The 17,429-nt window shown below is 40.4% G+C and overlaps 1 protein-coding gene across 7 annotated transcripts in view; it reads right to left on the bottom strand.

Annotated features, from left to right (window-relative positions):
- The window catches only part of arhgap9 (Rho GTPase activating protein 9), a 40,082-nt gene that overhangs the window by 18,465 nt on the left and 4,188 nt on the right, over positions 1–17,429 (bottom strand). For 6 of the 7 annotated variants that reach the window (XM_027279218.1, XM_027279219.1, XM_027279222.1 and 3 more), the window contains exons 2-7: positions 13,342–13,429; positions 8,581–8,894; positions 7,948–8,143; positions 7,373–7,767; positions 2,644–2,895; positions 1,329–1,418 (exon numbers count right to left, since the gene is read on the bottom strand). In XM_027279218.1, the coding sequence (XP_027135019.1) occupies positions 1,329–1,418; positions 2,644–2,895; positions 7,373–7,767; positions 7,948–8,143; positions 8,581–8,799 (1,152 nt within the window). In that variant the 5' untranslated portion in view covers positions 8,800–8,894; positions 13,342–13,429. The remainder of the gene's footprint in view (positions 1–1,328; positions 1,419–2,643; positions 2,896–7,372; positions 7,768–7,947; positions 8,144–8,580; positions 8,895–13,341; positions 13,430–17,429) is intronic. The other variant, XM_027279217.1, reaches the window with a different exon arrangement.

The raw sequence follows: 17,429 nt of genomic DNA, 5'->3' as shown, positions 1-17,429 counted from the left end.
CTCACAACGCTTCACAGCGTAGATGTCGTCATTGATTCAGAGGACGGGTCAATCTCAGTCACTTTTTACGTCTGAAAAAACCACATAGGTGTTTCTACACTCGGAGCTTATGAACACAAAAAAAAAAAGGTGAAATGAATGAAACAGTGGAAGTTTGACTGTGAAGCAAGAGAGGCTGATGAGAAGTTTCAGCGAGTATAAATTCAGCAATGTTTTGTAATGTCCTCATTGTCTGTGTGGCTCTAATGGCTTTCGCTCATCTGCATCAGATCAAGAGGCATTACCTTGTTATTCCCTTCAGGGATTAGTCCAACAAAAACACCATTTGAGAGGAAGTGTGTGTCAGGCGGGGCAGTTAATAAATAAATAAATAAGGCAGTGCCAGTCAGTAAACAACGGGGCAACTAGAAAGATGTAATCCTCTTTTTAATTTGGCCCAAGCGTTTGTCCCTGCTTAAATCTGGAACACAGTCCTGGTCTGGAGCCTGAGTGCGCTCAGATGGATGCAGATTCAGATGTATAGAAATGAGCAATCTGTCTGTGTTTAGGGATGCCAAAGCACAGCTGTTTGCACTTAAGAATGATTATTTAATACTCTTAATCATTATTTAGATCACAGAGCAGAGCAATAGCTTAAGAATATAAAAGCTGAATAACTTACCGTAAAAACAAGGCTCAACAAACCACTTAGACTAATTACTTGCTTGGCACAGACAGAGTGTCATAAACACACTACCTCATCAGTAGTGAGTACCAAGCCAGTGTCTTCATTAAAGTACTATATATTTAATGCCAGAGGTTCAAACTGCAATACACAGCAACAGCAGGAGCACACATTGAGGTGTACACCTGAGTTTACTTCAAAGCTTTGAATCTCCACCCTCAGAAACTCCTGTGTGGTTAGAGACTATCAGTCTGTGTGATGACAAATGTGTGTGATATTCAACTCAATTTATTTATATGCCGCTTTAAACACAACACAGCTGATTGAAAGTGCTCGGCAGCACAGAGGTAAAGCATAAAAGAAAGAACAAGGAAAGCAGAACACTCAAAATTTCAAGTAGAGGCTCAACTTTGGTGTGCACGCGTGGCTCTCTGCGGTTAGTTACAGGCGAGGGCTGAGAATGTAAAAATAGTATCAGAGCAAGTCTTTCCACTTAAGTCACATGTCATCGTTACGTGTGATTGCTGTCATTCATTTTGTCAATATAGTCACGGCAAAGCTCATCATGATCATCCCCCCAAAAAACTGTGATTTCCATTGTGAAGGTGTTTAAATGAATAATGTGGGTAAAATGATTAAAACTGTAGAAGTACAGCCGTCTTACTCTCTGTGTTGTTCCATTGCCAGCTTCAGGAAATGGTAGCGACAGATGGTTGGTTTCCCTTGGTAACGTCTGAGGTTGTACTGGACTGCCCTGTCAGGGAAACAGACAAAAAATATATAGATTATGAAGCTGCAGCCTTAAACTTATTGTACTGTTAAACCAACACATCTTTGACAGGATCACTCATTTGAAACAGGTACAACTGACTGTTAAAATCCAGTTTGTGTTATTTTTGTCTGTTATTACATGAGAGGATATGCTTTTACGTCATTATTGGCACTACAGTGATGCAGTTTTATGGTGCCGTTGGACTGCTCTGTTAATACAGGTGTGTACCTCCCTAGTGTGCAGCACGCCACGTCGTAGATCAAACTGTTTGATGAGCATATAGTGAAAAGGCTGTTTTTGAAAGGCTACTAGTATGGACCACATCACTGTCAATTATGATGATAAAGCACACCCTCAGACTGATCACTCATATCTGTCCGTGTAATATGGCAGCTACTGCCAGTCAACAGTAAGCTTAGCACAAAAACTGGAAACAGGTGGAAACAGCCAGCGTAGCTCTGACCTAAGGTAGCAAAATCCCCCCATCAGCCCGCTTTACAGTGGGCTATGTACTCAACTATTTTACTATTTTTTACTTCCCGAAGCCTCCTCTGGTTGTCTGGCATCTGCTAAGAGCCATGGGCTGTAGATGTTCTGGTAGTTCCTGTCACATTTGAACAGCATCAGACCGAACTCTGTGCCCAATTAAGTTAACCAGCTCCTGGGTGTAGCCATATAATACTAATATGATAAAAGATATTTCAAACGTCAAACAACTCTTTTAAAGTCATATCAGTGACCTTGCCCATTTACCATGTAACATTCAGCAACTCGCAGCAAGTGTTAAGTTCAATGTGAACCTAGTATATTTAGAGCAGCTGTCAATCAAACTCCAAAAGCAAAATACACGAGTCTCTCCATGTGCACTAGGACTTCAGCTTCCAGCTGTGGAAACCTGTCCTGTGATCCCTGCATGTGAAACCCTCTCTGCATCACCTCATGTGTAAGTAAAGAGAAATGCAAGCCAGGGTGCTCTCCTTTAGGTCTTATGAAGTTCTATGGTTGAAAAGGTTAGTGCTGATACAATCAAACTATGTGAGCATATTTGACATATGATGACTTTCTTTGTATCCTCTCCTTTGAGAAAAGAAGCTTTCATCCAGTTCCAAAATTGGCCACCTTTTCAAAATTTCAGTGAAAGAAAAAAAAGTGGATTCAGAAGGAGGAACAAACAGTGAACGAACACCGGCTGTGTTTGGTGCTTTACCATATCGGTGTTGCGTCCACGGGACCGACGAGGGGGTTTCCAGGACCTCTCCCTGGTGATGCTGTTTACGTAGTAGCTTCTCCCCGTGCATGGGTCTGAGTACTGCTCCCACAGGTCCATGATCTGAAGAGGCTGCTGATCAGGGGCAGGGGTAGGTGGCTCCAGCTGCGACAGACGTCTCTCTGGCTGTGAGTCAGTGTAAAGAGGGGAGTCCTGCCAGGACAGCTGAGACAGATAGGACTCTGTTGGGACCTTGTAGGCAGGACGAGTCAAGGGTGAAATGAGAAAAGAGAGGGAGCAAGTTGGACATGGAGGAAAAAGAAATGACACGTGAGTACACATCTAAACATGGATTATGCTAAATTACACTACAACTTAAAAAAAAATACATTGTTAGAAATAACATCAAACATCTGTGCACTCCACTTTTTTTATAGGGAGTAAATAGTGCATTTGTTGGAGACTATTTTCAGCAGAGGATTAATACACATTTGATGTGCTAGTTAGAATTTAAAGCAGCAGGATGGTTTATGTTTCTAAAATAAACTACAGTGCTGCGTGTCCATCGTAATGAAGTTACATGACACAAAATGCAATGTGTGGTCATGATAACAAAAATGGAGCTCAATGAAACAGAAGATATACCAGGTTCTACGGATAGTACAGTACGTGTTGCATGCTGTGCAGTATACAGTGCAAATAAGTTTGTATTGACTACGTGAACAAGAATGTACATGTTAAGTACCACAAGTAGCAGACATTGAACAAAAAAAAACACCTCAATGTGCAAAGGAGAGACAGAAATCACAAAGAGAAACAGAAAGTAAAAAAGTCAATCCCACCACCTCTTACTATAGAACAATCTGTCAGACTTTGGATTAGGACAGAGTTTAAAGAAATGTGTGCCCTCACCCACATAGAGAGGTCACATGAGTGAGGACATATATGCATGGACGATCGTCTTTCCAAGAATTATAGCTGAGACATAATTCACTAACTGATTGACTGGCCGACTGTTTGATCCCTGTTACATAACACATAGTTGTTTCAGATGACAGATGACAGAGGGAACATGGTGTGTATGGAGGCATATGTGTGTGTGTGTGTGTGTGTGTGTGTGTGTGTGTGTGTGTGTGTGTGTGTGTGGACTCCAGGGGGCAGCACTGAGATTCGAGCTTACCTGAAGCTTCCTGTTTTTTTACTATTGTTCAAGCCAGTGGTTAACTCTAAACCAACAGTGTCAACTGGGGCCAAAGCTGACTACAAATATGCATTATATATATACACATACATACATACATACATACATACATACATACACACACACACACACACACACACACACACATGATTTGCTGCCATTTGCACTGTACAAAATGACACCGGTAATACAGAACAACAACATTAAAGATGCAGCTATGAATGCTCCATTTATGCACAACTGACAGAGGCTCTGTTAGTGTGTATAGTGGCTCAGTGGCATGACGTACTTGCACACTTTTATATTATTAGTTATACCTTTCCTGCAATGAACATCTGCAGTGAGAAAGCTCCAGTGCAATAAACATTGCACTATATCACAGCTACAAAGTAGTTATAGTAAATAGTTTTACAACCCTCTGAATCATCACACAGAATTACATGGCAATTCATTTTGAATATAAAGTTTTTTTTAGAATTTCTACAGACCGTAAGTTGCATGTAGAAATATCAGTTCCTTCCTGCTGTACAATTCTTGCCACTCTTAAAGATAAAACACATTTCACTGAGACAAGTAGCTTATAGATAAAAATGAACAAACACGGTAATGAATGAAGATTATCACTGACATCATCACCTGTTTTTGTTTCCAGAAGAACGAACACTCATCCTGTCCTTTGTGCATGTTTGTGTGTCAGCAGCCTTTTAATCGGTTCGTTCCCCAGAACAGTTGACTCCGTGATCTTACTCAGTATTGACCTCTATTTCAGACACTTCCTTCTCCACCTCTGCCTCTTCAGGTCTGATATTGTCATCCTCTGCAGAGCTTATTCACAAGTGCTTATTCACAGTTCCTAGTGTACTTAGTGTGGCTCTACCACAGAGAGGAAAGAAGAAAGAGAAGCTCTATTTATAGAGCAGAGATATGAGAACTGGTCAGTCAACCTATACGTACTGTAATATTGCGTTTAGTCTGATAACTAACAGGTGTACAAATTTGTTTTTTAATGTTGTGTAAAAGTGGGATATGTAAAAGCAAAAGCAATGAATGTGCGACTGTCGATAGACGTAGGAAATTTAAATGTTTTCTGTTCGCACGATTTGCTTGAAAGGTTTGGTTTCTGTGGGGGGGAGGGGTCTAGACAGAGGAAGAGGTGTTGTAGGTGTGAAGTGTGCACGCTGGTGTGTGTTTCAATTTTTTGCTCAGACTTGTACATTCATTTTAAATAGCAAGTCATATTTGATTGGGAACACAACACATTTAGAACCAGAGTAAAAAACCTAAGTTTTGTTTTTAAATGTCTATTTTTGTTTGGTTGTCTAGTGTGAAGCATGTCATGTAACCTCAAATGATCCACATGATTTAGTGGTGTTACATACATAGCCACAATGTTCCCAGTTTGATCTAATTTCCTGTCTCTCTGTCATAGGCTATACATATGTAGACATTTGTTCCAATGAAGGGAAATCTTAGACAGTAAGGTGCTTCAGGTTTTGTGGCAACAAGCACTTTCCTGCTTCAACATGACATTGATCCTGTGCACAGAGTGAGGTCCATAAAGATGTCCAGTGTGGAAGAACTCACCTGACCTGCACAGAGCCCTGACTGAAACATCATGCAGCACCTTTAGGATAAATTTGTACAAGCTGGGCTTTCTGAGGGAATATAGGGGTTACGCAGGGTCGAGCATGTCTTGAGGTCACAGTGTTAAATCTACGATTGTTACAAGGACACTGACTTCTCTCCTTGAGATACAGAGCAGCTGTATGTTTGTATTTATTTCTGATCAGTACTATGGTAACTGAGGTCAGACAGGTAAATAATGCAGAATGAGCTACAGAGTCAAAACAATGTAAGACCACTAAGGGCAACCACATTTCCTTGTCTGTAGATTAAACATTTATGGACTATAGTCAGAGAGGACAGCTTCTTCAGAGCTGAGGTGGATATCATGTCATGACAAGTGAATTGATAAATCCTCCATTCCTATTGATCAAGCTTCGATAAACCTTTCAGCATAAGACATCTTGGACTCCTTTTGGAGTTTGATTTGGAGATGACATGTCCAACCATTACCCATGCACATAATGTGCAGCTGTCCACTGACCTTTGGCCATGTAGTGTACTCAAAATGAAGGTGCTATAATAAACAACCTTTAAAAAAAAAATCAAAATCAAATGGAATTTTGCCCCCTGGAGGACAAACATTAAATTTAATTCACCATCAGAATGGCTGATAAAAAGTATGGTGAGAGAGTGTTTTCACAGAGTTATGACCTGAATGTGCAATAATCCTGCTTACTAGTATTAAAGGCTCAAAAGAAGAAGCAGGGAGAGAGATAGAGAGATACAGAAGCAGACAGGGAGGAAGAGAAAATTGAGAAACACAGAGCCCTGTCATTTCCACTAAGATCACAGATATCCATAGTCTGAAGTAACCGGTGCATGCAGTGACTCGGCTGTGGGAGCTTCCGTCAGCTGCGGGACGTCTAACCTTCAGTATCTCTCATCAACAGCACCCTGTATAATCCCCTCTGATGTAATACAGGGCGGCTCTGACGTCATGACAATGCTTACTTGATTGCTGCCCTAGGAGGATTATTAAAGTCAAGTACAGACGTAGCTTAAATGCGACCTTTGACACTATAGCTATACTCAGTTGTCTGGAGGGATGCACAAGGCCAGTAGTTTTGTACAAAATTCATATTACTAGAATGTTTTGTTTCCACCTGAAAGCTTCTCAGACTGAATGAAATGACAAAATTATTATAATAATTAGGATCTAAGGTCACCCATAATTTATAGATTTTTAAATTTGCTTCTTAAGATTTACTCTGCACAGTCACAAGACGAAAAAACTACCAGCTGGTCTGTTGGAGATTGGAGATTTTGTCAATGAGAGGAAATCAAAATTAGTATAATCCCAGACTTACTTCAACAACAGCTACATGTGATGGATTTGTTTGACCTATTTTAAATCATTCACTATTCTAATTAGGATCAGAGAAAGCAAGTAACAGCGGAGTTTCCAGCACAGTTTAGTGGACTGAATGACCAGTACTGACAATATTTGTGAACACTTTTTGCTACTACTAGACACTGATGTGTGTACGACTGAGCATTGTTAGATTGAAACATTTCTCAATCAGCACAGTGAGCAGATCGGCTGTCAATTATTTGTTTCCATCCTATTTTGAAAGCCATCGATCTTACCCAGTCAAAGCTTCACACAAATACAATTGAGGTAAATATACTTTGTTTTAATTGAAGGCTGACTCTGCTATTTGTCTGCATGTCTACTGGTCACTATAACTTCTTACTTTTACTGCCTTTTTTGTAAAGATTTGAAAGACATGGCTTGGCTAGCGTCCTATGGCATTCCAAGAAACATTCATTCAGCATAAATCACTTCAAAAATTGGAGAAAGTGAACACAGAAAATAGTCCACATGAAATCAATGGCTCTGCTGTGCGAACCAGATATTAGAGTAACATCTGTTTGAGGTCTATAAGTCTTGCCTCTTCTTACCTGCAGATGGTTGTTCTTGCCAGAAGCTCCCACCATGTCCCACTGGCTACAAGACTTCTTGGGCACCCTATGTTTGACACGACTGCTGATGCCACCGCCCACCTCGTCATATGGGTTCTCCATCAGGTTTTCAGGCAGGTTGCTGGAGCTCTGGCTCCGAGTGATCATTGGCACCACCCTGTGGTTCCGTGGTACTGTTTGGGTATTGGAAGATGCTGAGATCCCAGGGACCATGAGGTGGCCCGACGGGGAGGTGGGAGAGTTGGGGGTAAAGGTGAATCCAGAGAGGGGCAGGGTGGGGAAGCGGCCTCCACCTGCGCTGTTGTGGTTGTCCAGCCCCTGGAAGGCACTGTTGGAGTTCAGGTTTTCCATGGAGTGGTAGATGGGTTTGTTCACTGAGGGAGGAAGGTAAAATAAATGTTAATTTTGCAAAGATTAGTCATGAATTATGATCATTTATGAACTTAATTTCCTTCTATACTCAAGAGTGCTATTTTTCTGCTCCTTTAAAACATAATTAAACAATCTTTGCAACCGAAAAGCCCACACCAGATGTTTTCTCACACTTTCTTTACCTTGCTGTTCGTTATAGTTAGTCGCTGTCGAGCTGGGAGAAAGTGACACACGTGGCAGTATCCTGAGGTTGGAGTTCAGCGATGCAGACATGACCAGGCGCTGTGGCGAAGGCATCGGCACAATCGGCACCTCTGTCACATACGTAGCAGGGACATAGAGTGGCTTTGTTTTACTGGCTGCCCCAATCCTCCGTACCTGTCAAAGAACAAACAAATTTACAAATGCTTTTTCTATTTTCTCTTGCCTAGATCCACTTAGTTCAATGAAGTGTCAACCAACAGAGCTGAACATGATGTGGAAATCTCTTACAGGGCAGTTCCTGTGACATCGGCAGCAATGACAAAGACCACAACTTCTCTTTTAAAATACAAAGTTGTTTTTTTTTCAATCTTCCTCAATTTAAACTTAGGTATTAATTTAAATTTGTGATCCATATTGTCCACCTATTTAGGAGTGTCTTTACCTGACTGACAATCTTAAATTGTCACCCATGTAGTTGTGGTGCAAATGTTTCCTGACTCCAGTAAGTATTAAGAACGTTGTAAAGTAATTAAAGGATAAGTGCATTAATGTTTTTCTAAAATCTTTGGGTACACAGAGACAAGACAAAAAAAGATGAACTTTTTTCCCACCTGCCACCAGTCATTGTTGGTCTTTTTCAGGAGAATAAACCGTTCGCCCTCCCTAATGCAGACCTGCCGTCCATCAGCCCCTCGATAGTTATAGTCATACTGGGCCTCGAGGACCACTGTGCCACTGGGGACCCCGCAGACTGTCATCCCCCTGGAGACCACAGGTGCTGCAGAAGACTGCTGATGCCCCACAGAACGTCGCCAAGTCCCAGACAGCATTGCTCTCCACACAGTCCTGTTCAGCAAGCTCTGCTGGATGCGTGTTTGTGGTTGATACTGTTGATACTGGTTGGGTTAGTGGCCAGCGCCATGCTCTGAAACAGAAGAAACAATGAGATACAGAGTGAGAAGGAGATTACTGAAGCTGTCAGAGAACAATGACAAAATGTCCCAATGGCAGAGAACATAAATTAACAGTGCTAATAATGGAAGTCTGGGTTAATCTGTGAAAATCACCAGTATAACAACATTAGAAAATCATTCTCAATGTTTCTTTTGAGTAACAATGTCAAACATTCAGTGTTTCCAGTTGATAGTCACACACCATCAAATATTTAATTTAATTTGGTGAAACTGGATCAAATTTTATGGAGAAAATGTTTTCTTGTTTTGTCCTCTGTTGTTCTCCAGTTACTCTGCCTCAACTCTGTGATTTACAGAGTTTTCTGATGTGAAGTAAATTGTCGCAAACCTGGCCTGGATTGTGAGTTCAGACCGCAGGACAGTGTTAGTTTTTAAATTGGGACCACAGACGTTTTGGATCTCCAGGAAAAGGGGGTTTTCAGATCTGTGCCGGGTTGACAACAGACAACAGAACGGGTACCAGAATTGAAGGTGGGCGAGTTGGTAATATAGTCAGGCTCAGCAGATGCACAGTAGAACATGGCAGAAGTGAAGAGACCACAGAAGACAAGAGAGAAAGCCAAGAAGAGAAAAAAGAAAGTGAATAAGCGAGAGGTTGTCGGACTAGAGTAAATGGGACTGACTTTGAGTTGTTGCTGAGAACTTTGTGAAATATAAGGCTGCTTTTGGACTCGTTATAAGTTATAAGTTATATTGCTATTATGTCTTATAATGCTGCACTTGCTTGATGTTTGGCTGTTAACAAAGTTGTCAACTTGCTAGTTTTTCATCATAAATAATATAATCATAACAAATACATGTATACATCTGTCCATATTTATGACTGTATAAACATATATCTCAAGGAGACTACATTGTAGAAAGAATACTCTTATGTGAGAGAAGCAGGGCTGAAACAATTACTTTTATAACTGATTAATCTCTACATTGCTTTTTCATCATCTGTTAATTAATCATTTAGTGTTTGAATTTAAACATTTTAAAGACATTACATTTACCACAAAATAACAATGAAAGCAAATCAAATTTAAGATACTGGAACAAGTAAATGTGATATTTCTGCATGATGTATGACTTAAACAATTAATAAAGTATCAAAATAATCTTCTACAGATTAACAAATTCATTAAGTGATCAATCGCTTCAGGACTAGACAGGACTGCTATTGCCAGTATTTATAAATGAATGAAATTTACATTTTTTTTCTTCACTTCTACTTTTAATATACCAGACAGACACGGATTAGCATGAAATGTCACTGCAGGTATTTGCACCAGCTCAGTACACCTCTTTTCTATTGTCCCTTTCATCCTGGTAGAAGTAGGAGACACGTGTGACTGAATAACTCATGTGTTTGGAGGATGTAAGGAGCGCAGTATACCCAAAATAGCATCTGTCTCCATCTCTCCACCTGAGCCAGCATCCCCAAGCTAAACCCCTGCTCTACCCAGCCAAGACCCGTTTACATAAGAGAATATCTAACTTTCTGCCAGACACATAGCAATGCAGCTTCACACAGTACATGCACCAACCCACACACACACACACACACACACACACACACACACACAGCAGACAGAGGAACATCCCTAGGCACCTAGCAACAGTGCTTCAGTCACAGTCAGGCCCAACCCATTTCAGTTTGGGTGAGAAGAGGAGAGGCAGCAAATGAGTAGATCCCAATGAATTTATAAAAACATGCTTGTTAATAGTGAGGATTTAAAGGGTCTGGAATATAGGGGGCAGAGATTAATTTAAAAGTGAAGATGGACAATATCAATAAGAGAAGGGAGAAAAGCATATATTTAAAAAAATTGTGCAAAAACAGCAGATAGTCAGGACGAGACAGGGAAAAAAAAACAGACATGAAGGAATGGATGAAGCTGGATGAAGATGTGAGCCATGTGAAGGCGATGAAAGGGAGGGCAGGTTTTGCTGGCTGAACCTTGATAATCCTACTGTTATTAAAGCACAGGAACGAATCTGTGACCCCCACCGCTACAGAGAATTATAGTAAAATCCCTCTGTACCAGCATATGGGCAGAGGGACTGCCTGCCTGCCTGGGTAGCTGGGTAACACTGTCAGGAAGCTCGCACAGAAGCATTTCCAAGGCACTTCGTCAAAATGTAATGAATCAGAATGATTCCACGTTAGAAAACGTAAACATGGTCAACCAGAGTAGCATCTGTTAAAGTCTCTTCACTCATATTACATAAGTGGTTACTATTGGTTTAGGTTGTGAAGTAACAGCAACACATAAATAAACTTGAGATTTTACAAATATGTAGGACAAATATCCAAAAAACACAAAAAGCAACAAAGGAACCAGGCCCCACAGTCAATGAGAGAAGAAGTTCTCTGCACCGAAGTGTATTTATTGCAATTTTTAAGAAGTTGACTGTGTGTGTAATGTGACCATAGAACAGTAATATATGCAAAGCATGTTCGAAGTTTGCATGATTTGAAGTGAGGCTGTGTAGGTAGCTTTTGCAGAGTAGACCATTGTGGTCACAGTGACATTTGAAGGAAGGCTAAAATGTTGTGTAACAGGACAAGTGAAGAAGAGTCAGCAAACTAACTCCAGTTATGCATCATCTCTGTATTTCTTTTTTTTTTATGAGCTAACATTAGCCACCATAAGTTACTGGTCATGCCAAAGCCATAGCAGCAGAGTGTTTTAAAATGAGCACGAGTATGTTTTATGTCTTATGAATTTGTAAGAAGCAGGATGCGTTATATCTTTTACATATTTACGTACTGACACATTAAGGCACCTACGTTGCATGGCTGAGTTGTTTTCCTACAACTCCTACAAGCCTGAGCAGAAATACGTTACTGGCTCTTACACACTTGCAAAAAATGCTTAAACAAATGTCAAGAATATTTATGTTGGTCCTCAGCTGAGTCTTCTGGTGTGCAGCAAGCCTTATTTTTCAAAATACACCTATTCACTTGCAGACCTAAGCAAAAGTCAGAGGTACAAAGCGAGTAAGCAAACAGGAAACTGCATCGACACATCAACCTTCAACCACAGTTTGGGTCATATCCTCTTCATCTTGCCATTTGTTTTCCTGACGTGAAACATTAGTTACATGCAGTTGTAGTTAGAGCCTGTAAGTGTTGACAGTCCATGGAGGCTGCTGCATTCACCAGCACTTTAATACAATAAGTGATACTGAGTTGCCCCATCTGACTACTGTGCAGCTCTGTGAGTAGCATTAATTACTGCCATGCTGAGCCTTGGAGCAGAGTGTTTAGTAGTTGTTTTTGGCTTGACAAACCCTGCTGCATGACTTTAGTAATATGTAATTTACTATTTAGATGGGCAGGGAAGGATTACATCATACCCCGGGTTTTAAAGAAAGGCCAAAACATATAGCAGCGCCTATTCATACAACCTGTCCACAATCGTGAGTGCTTCTCCCTGCACACACAGGAAGAGCTCTTCTGATACTGCTGCACACCTGTTTGTCTTTTCCTGTGTCTCATCACAGCTCAAAACAACTGGTTATTAAAAAGCAAGGAGTAAAAAAAAACAATAAACAGAATAAATTGATACCCATCTGCTGTGGGGCTTCATCTTACCTAACGTTTGTTGAGTTTGAGAAGTTAGTCACAGTTGCTGTGTATCCTCAATTCACTCGTCAGGTATCATACACAGACATAGGAGACTTTATCGTGTCATGTGCAAATTAGGTTGTTACAGCAGGGTTAAAGTCCCTAGGCTGTATTTTTTTTTTTTTTTTTTTTAGTTTAGGCATTTCAGCGCTGCATCCAAAGGCAACAGCTCAGGCTGCTTGCTAAAGGGAGACAGGATAAGTCAGGAAAGGGGTTGGCCTTTCTCACCACATCACTTGTGATTTTAATTACAGTGCTTGTGATTGATTCACACCGAAATGATATTTTAAGTGTATATAAAAGAAAATGCTTTAACAGATTAAGGAACTAGGATCTACAAATGGAAAATGAGGCCAGACCATGTTTCTATTTGCAGGTCAGATGGCAGGGGAGGGGGCACTGGCGTCATAAACATACAGAGAAGCCCATATGGTGTCAGAGACAGACACAGGCACCCCGTCATGGCTGTGAGAGGCAATGATAGTTTGTGCCAAGGGCTGAGGGCACAAGGCTTATGTTAACACAAATTGAGAGATGTAGGAAAAGGTAGAGAGGGAAGGAATACTGAAAAATATGGAAAGGGAAAAATTATTTTAAACTTTCAAAAAGACAGAGGATAAAAACTGAGTATTATTCATCGGTCTGTCTTTGCTTGAGTGCTTTTACTCGAGCTCAGACTGTGCATTGAAATCAGACTGAGCTGAAGAAATGGAGAGTACACAATTTGTGCATGCATGCGAGACAGACAGAGAAAGCGAGAGAAAACATGGGAGACTCACCATGGTCCTGAAGTGAGAGTGTCTTTATGTCAACAAGGTCACCAGCTCACTCTGTTGTCATATCCATGCATGCAACGACATAGTAAACCCTAAAAAGAACAAAGAACAAAAAAAGGAAATAATTAAAAATGTATTTAAATAACTGCCAACCAGCCCACACAGATGAGTCAAGGCTTTCTGGCCTGAGATGGTGGGACTGCAAACCACTAAAATTGACACAATCTAACAGCTCACATGCACACTGTTAATCCTACGCAGAGAAATGATCCTTCCTCCACTCATTGGACCCCTGCTGGACCTACCTTCCCCCATTTAGCCAGTATTTTGCCTGAGAGATAAAAGCAGGGGAAGTGACAGCGAGAGCGTCAGCTGGCTATTAACCATTAATGCAAATATGCCACATTTGAACATGAGAACAAGGAACATAGAGAGAGGGTTAAACACATAAAGAGAGGACCTGTGTGCAAACCAAACAACAGCAACCAGCAGCCAAGTTTATAGATTGAGCTATTGATCCATACACAGGGCTGACTGGTCAACAGTGTCATTGGACATCAGAGCTCCATCACACAATTAAGCACGTTCACCAAAGCAAGAGAGCAGAAGACATTATATATATCCAATTCATCTCAGGATTCGTTGGGTGTTACTATTACTACTACTACTACTCTGTGCTCCTTTACACCTTTCTTAGCTTATGTCCTCCTCTGTAAGTCGCTTTGGATAAAAGCGTCTGCTAAATGTAATGTAATGTAATGTAATGTAATGTAATGTAATGTAATACTACTACTACTACTACTACTACTACAACTTTTAAGAGAAGACAACTGGCTAAGTTTTAAATATTTTCACATACCAGATAGACTCATCAGTTCAATGGATGAGATATTAAATCACCATTTGAAGTTTTTAGTAAACAATCCTGAAAGGCCATTGGATTAAATACTTCAAGGATTAGAGGCCCCTTCTGGTGGGTTTGAATTTTTCAGTGAAACATTTTTCAAAGCATGCATCAGTTTTTAGATTCCCAACTTTATGGAGTTCAGCTCTTGCATAATGGTACAAAAATCCATATGTTGCACAATAAAGTAGAGCCCAACTAATATGGGATTTTGGAGACCGCTGTTGATTTCAGAAAAAAAAACAAAAAAAACAACAACAGATTTCCAGTATTGCACCCAATACAGTGAATTTCTGAGCTGAAATAAAAATACTTCAAAAAGGCTCTCAGATGACAAATAACATAATTAAAGATTATAAAACATTGTTTAACGTCCACTCGTCCATTTTATGTAACCCTTACCCTCGACTGGAGCCTATCCCAGTTGGCTTTGGGCAAGAGGCAGGGACACCCTGGACAAGTCACCAGTTCATCACAGGGCACAGAGAGACAAACAACTATTCACATTCACATTTGTTGTATGAACATATATAATAATATCAATAAATAATAATAATTTAACATGTTTTAATGTCAGACAATTCTAGATGACATTACTGAGAGCTGCTTCAGTTTGAATGAACATATGTGAATAGGAAAATATTGCTCATTTCAAAAGTCTAAGGACTGTACACAATATGTCTCCCGCTTTACTGAATAGTCTACTTAGTATGCTAAAGGTTTTCCGCTTTCCACATCAAACATGAAATCACAACGGTCTCTGTGCACATTAACCTTAAATTAAACCTGAGTGCATAGAAACTTTCCACTTTCAGCAGCTCTGACATAGAGTTTAAACTCTGCACATACACCATTCTGCAGGGTGAAGGTCAAACACATTTTCTTCAGTCTTTTTATCAAAGAAGCATCATAATCACATGATACCACAGCTGCAAACAACTTTATATGTTGGTGTTATTCAAGGGCACACTGAGATCTGAGGGAGGTGTAAAACATATGGTGTAGCTGGGAAAAAGCAGTCGTATATGTATGAACAATATGTAGTTTATGGCCTCAGTCATGCATGAAAAACCACCTGAGGACAATGTCACCCTTGAAAACACCCTGAGGCTGGAGGGTAGTGTGATTAGAGAGACGGTGAATGCAAATTACCATCTAATAAATTATATGGTGGAGGGATAAAACAAGCAGATAACATTTAAAAAGCAATTACAGAGCTGGCTAAGGACACAGAGCATCTGAGATGACGCCAGTACCAAGACGAGCACTAAATGACAAGTTCAGCTCCCAAAGAGATTGTTTAGGATGGCAGGGCCGATCAAACTTCACCCCACTGCAGGACGGTATTGGAGTGAAGGGTGTTGGTGGAAAGTTTGGTGTCAAATCATATCCATATTCATTCCATATGTTTGAAGTCGAAAGAGGGCGGCTTTAATAATCATGGCTACATGGTCTTCAAAGAGAGATGAGACATGGGGAAGAGGAGTAAAGAGTGAATGAGGAACTTCAAAGGGTTTTTGCGTGCACTCCCTCATCCGTATACATATAGCAAACACAAGCACGCACACACAACCACACTTGCACGTAGACTGTACTGTATTTACATATGAATGTCTATAACCAAAGGGTACACAGGAACATGAGAAAGGAGAACAAGTTGCTCTACTTGATACACACTGCTCAGTAACTTCATTCCACATGAAAATAAATAAAACAGTGAGACACAAGCAAGTTAACTGCTGATTTAATATCTGTGTCAGCCACACGGCTGCTATTAGTTTGTTACAGTGACCGACAGTGCCATGTTGCCTGTGCATGATCTCTGTTGTTTCTCATGCAAAAAAGCACCCATTGGTTTGTCTGCTCAGCTGGCTGAGTTCCAGCTTGAAGTCAGGTAAGGCTGTGTGAGTCAATCCACATCATACATTATGTGTAAAAGGAGTTGTAACACAGTAGTATATCTAAAGATAAGTGCAGATGTGCCCTGAAATTTGATTAAATTGATGTTAAACCAAACTACACCTGAAACAGATTAAATGATCACAAAGCGAAATCTTAAACTTTGACGACTCGAGACTTTCAACACTTACACTATTACAATATTTACTTTTAGAAATTAGCAAGCAACAACTTTCTCAGGCGGCTTCACGACATGCAACACACTCTATCCTTACATCCTTAGAAAAACTCCATAACCCCTACATAAAGATACAAAATATGACATTATAATTATTTAGCCTGAAGTCAGTGCACTCTGGGCTTGATGAGCATTGAGCATCATGAGCAGCTAGGACAGCCATGCGAGGGAGCATTCATTTTGTCTATGGATGTACAGTTAAAACTACTAGCACTGATGTGTCTCTCTCTCCATATGAGACACGTGCCTCAAGCCAAAACAGCCTTTCATCCTCCCAAAGCCATGCATTATTGATGATCAGACCAGAGTGAGACACTGAAATGCACGCTGTGTTTCCCAGTGTGACGACTGGCTGCCTGTGAGAATGCATGTATGATACCCGTCTGTGTGTGTGTGTGTGTGTGTGTATGTGACTAAACAGGTGGGCTGGATTTGTTCAGTGATTAGCTGGGTAAAATGTCAGAGAGCCAATCAAAAAGCAGATGATGACAGTAAAGCAGCCATTGGCTCGCACTCTCTACTATCATCATGACAACAACCTCTGTGACCAACTACCATCTCCACTGTCTCCAGTATGGGGTGTTATTTGTTTTTTGTTGCACATAACAACATTTCATATGTGTGATGCCATCATTTCAAGCGTTTGCTGACGCAACACTCGTGTTTACAATGAACCCTGCAGCCTGCATCGACACGTTTTCGTCTGAACATAGCAAACTTCTTCAGAGACTTCACTCGTATAATATTCAAGTTCTCATTTCCCTCATTTCAATATAAACAACAACCAAACAGACCAGAGTTTGCCAGTTATGTAAAATAATGCAGGACTGCCCGGGGTCCATTTTAAACTCTTGTAATAATTAATTCAAGCATCACTTTTTTAATTAGGTTATTCATTTTATGGAAAATAAATGGAAGGTGGAAAATAAACTGCTAGTATACTTCTAGTTAGATCATAATAAGCTTATTTCAGCGAGAGGAAAAAGCTCATGAAAAATGCCTCCTATTTCAATAAGCAGCTTTTATTTTCTTTCTCTTCTGTTTGAGAAA

The sequence above is a fragment of the Larimichthys crocea genome, chromosome VI (genome assembly GCF_000972845.2).
Source record: "Larimichthys crocea isolate SSNF chromosome VI, L_crocea_2.0, whole genome shotgun sequence".
Classification (NCBI taxonomy): domain Eukaryota; kingdom Metazoa; phylum Chordata; class Actinopteri; family Sciaenidae; genus Larimichthys; species Larimichthys crocea.
This window is presented reverse-complemented; position numbering and strand designations above follow the sequence as displayed.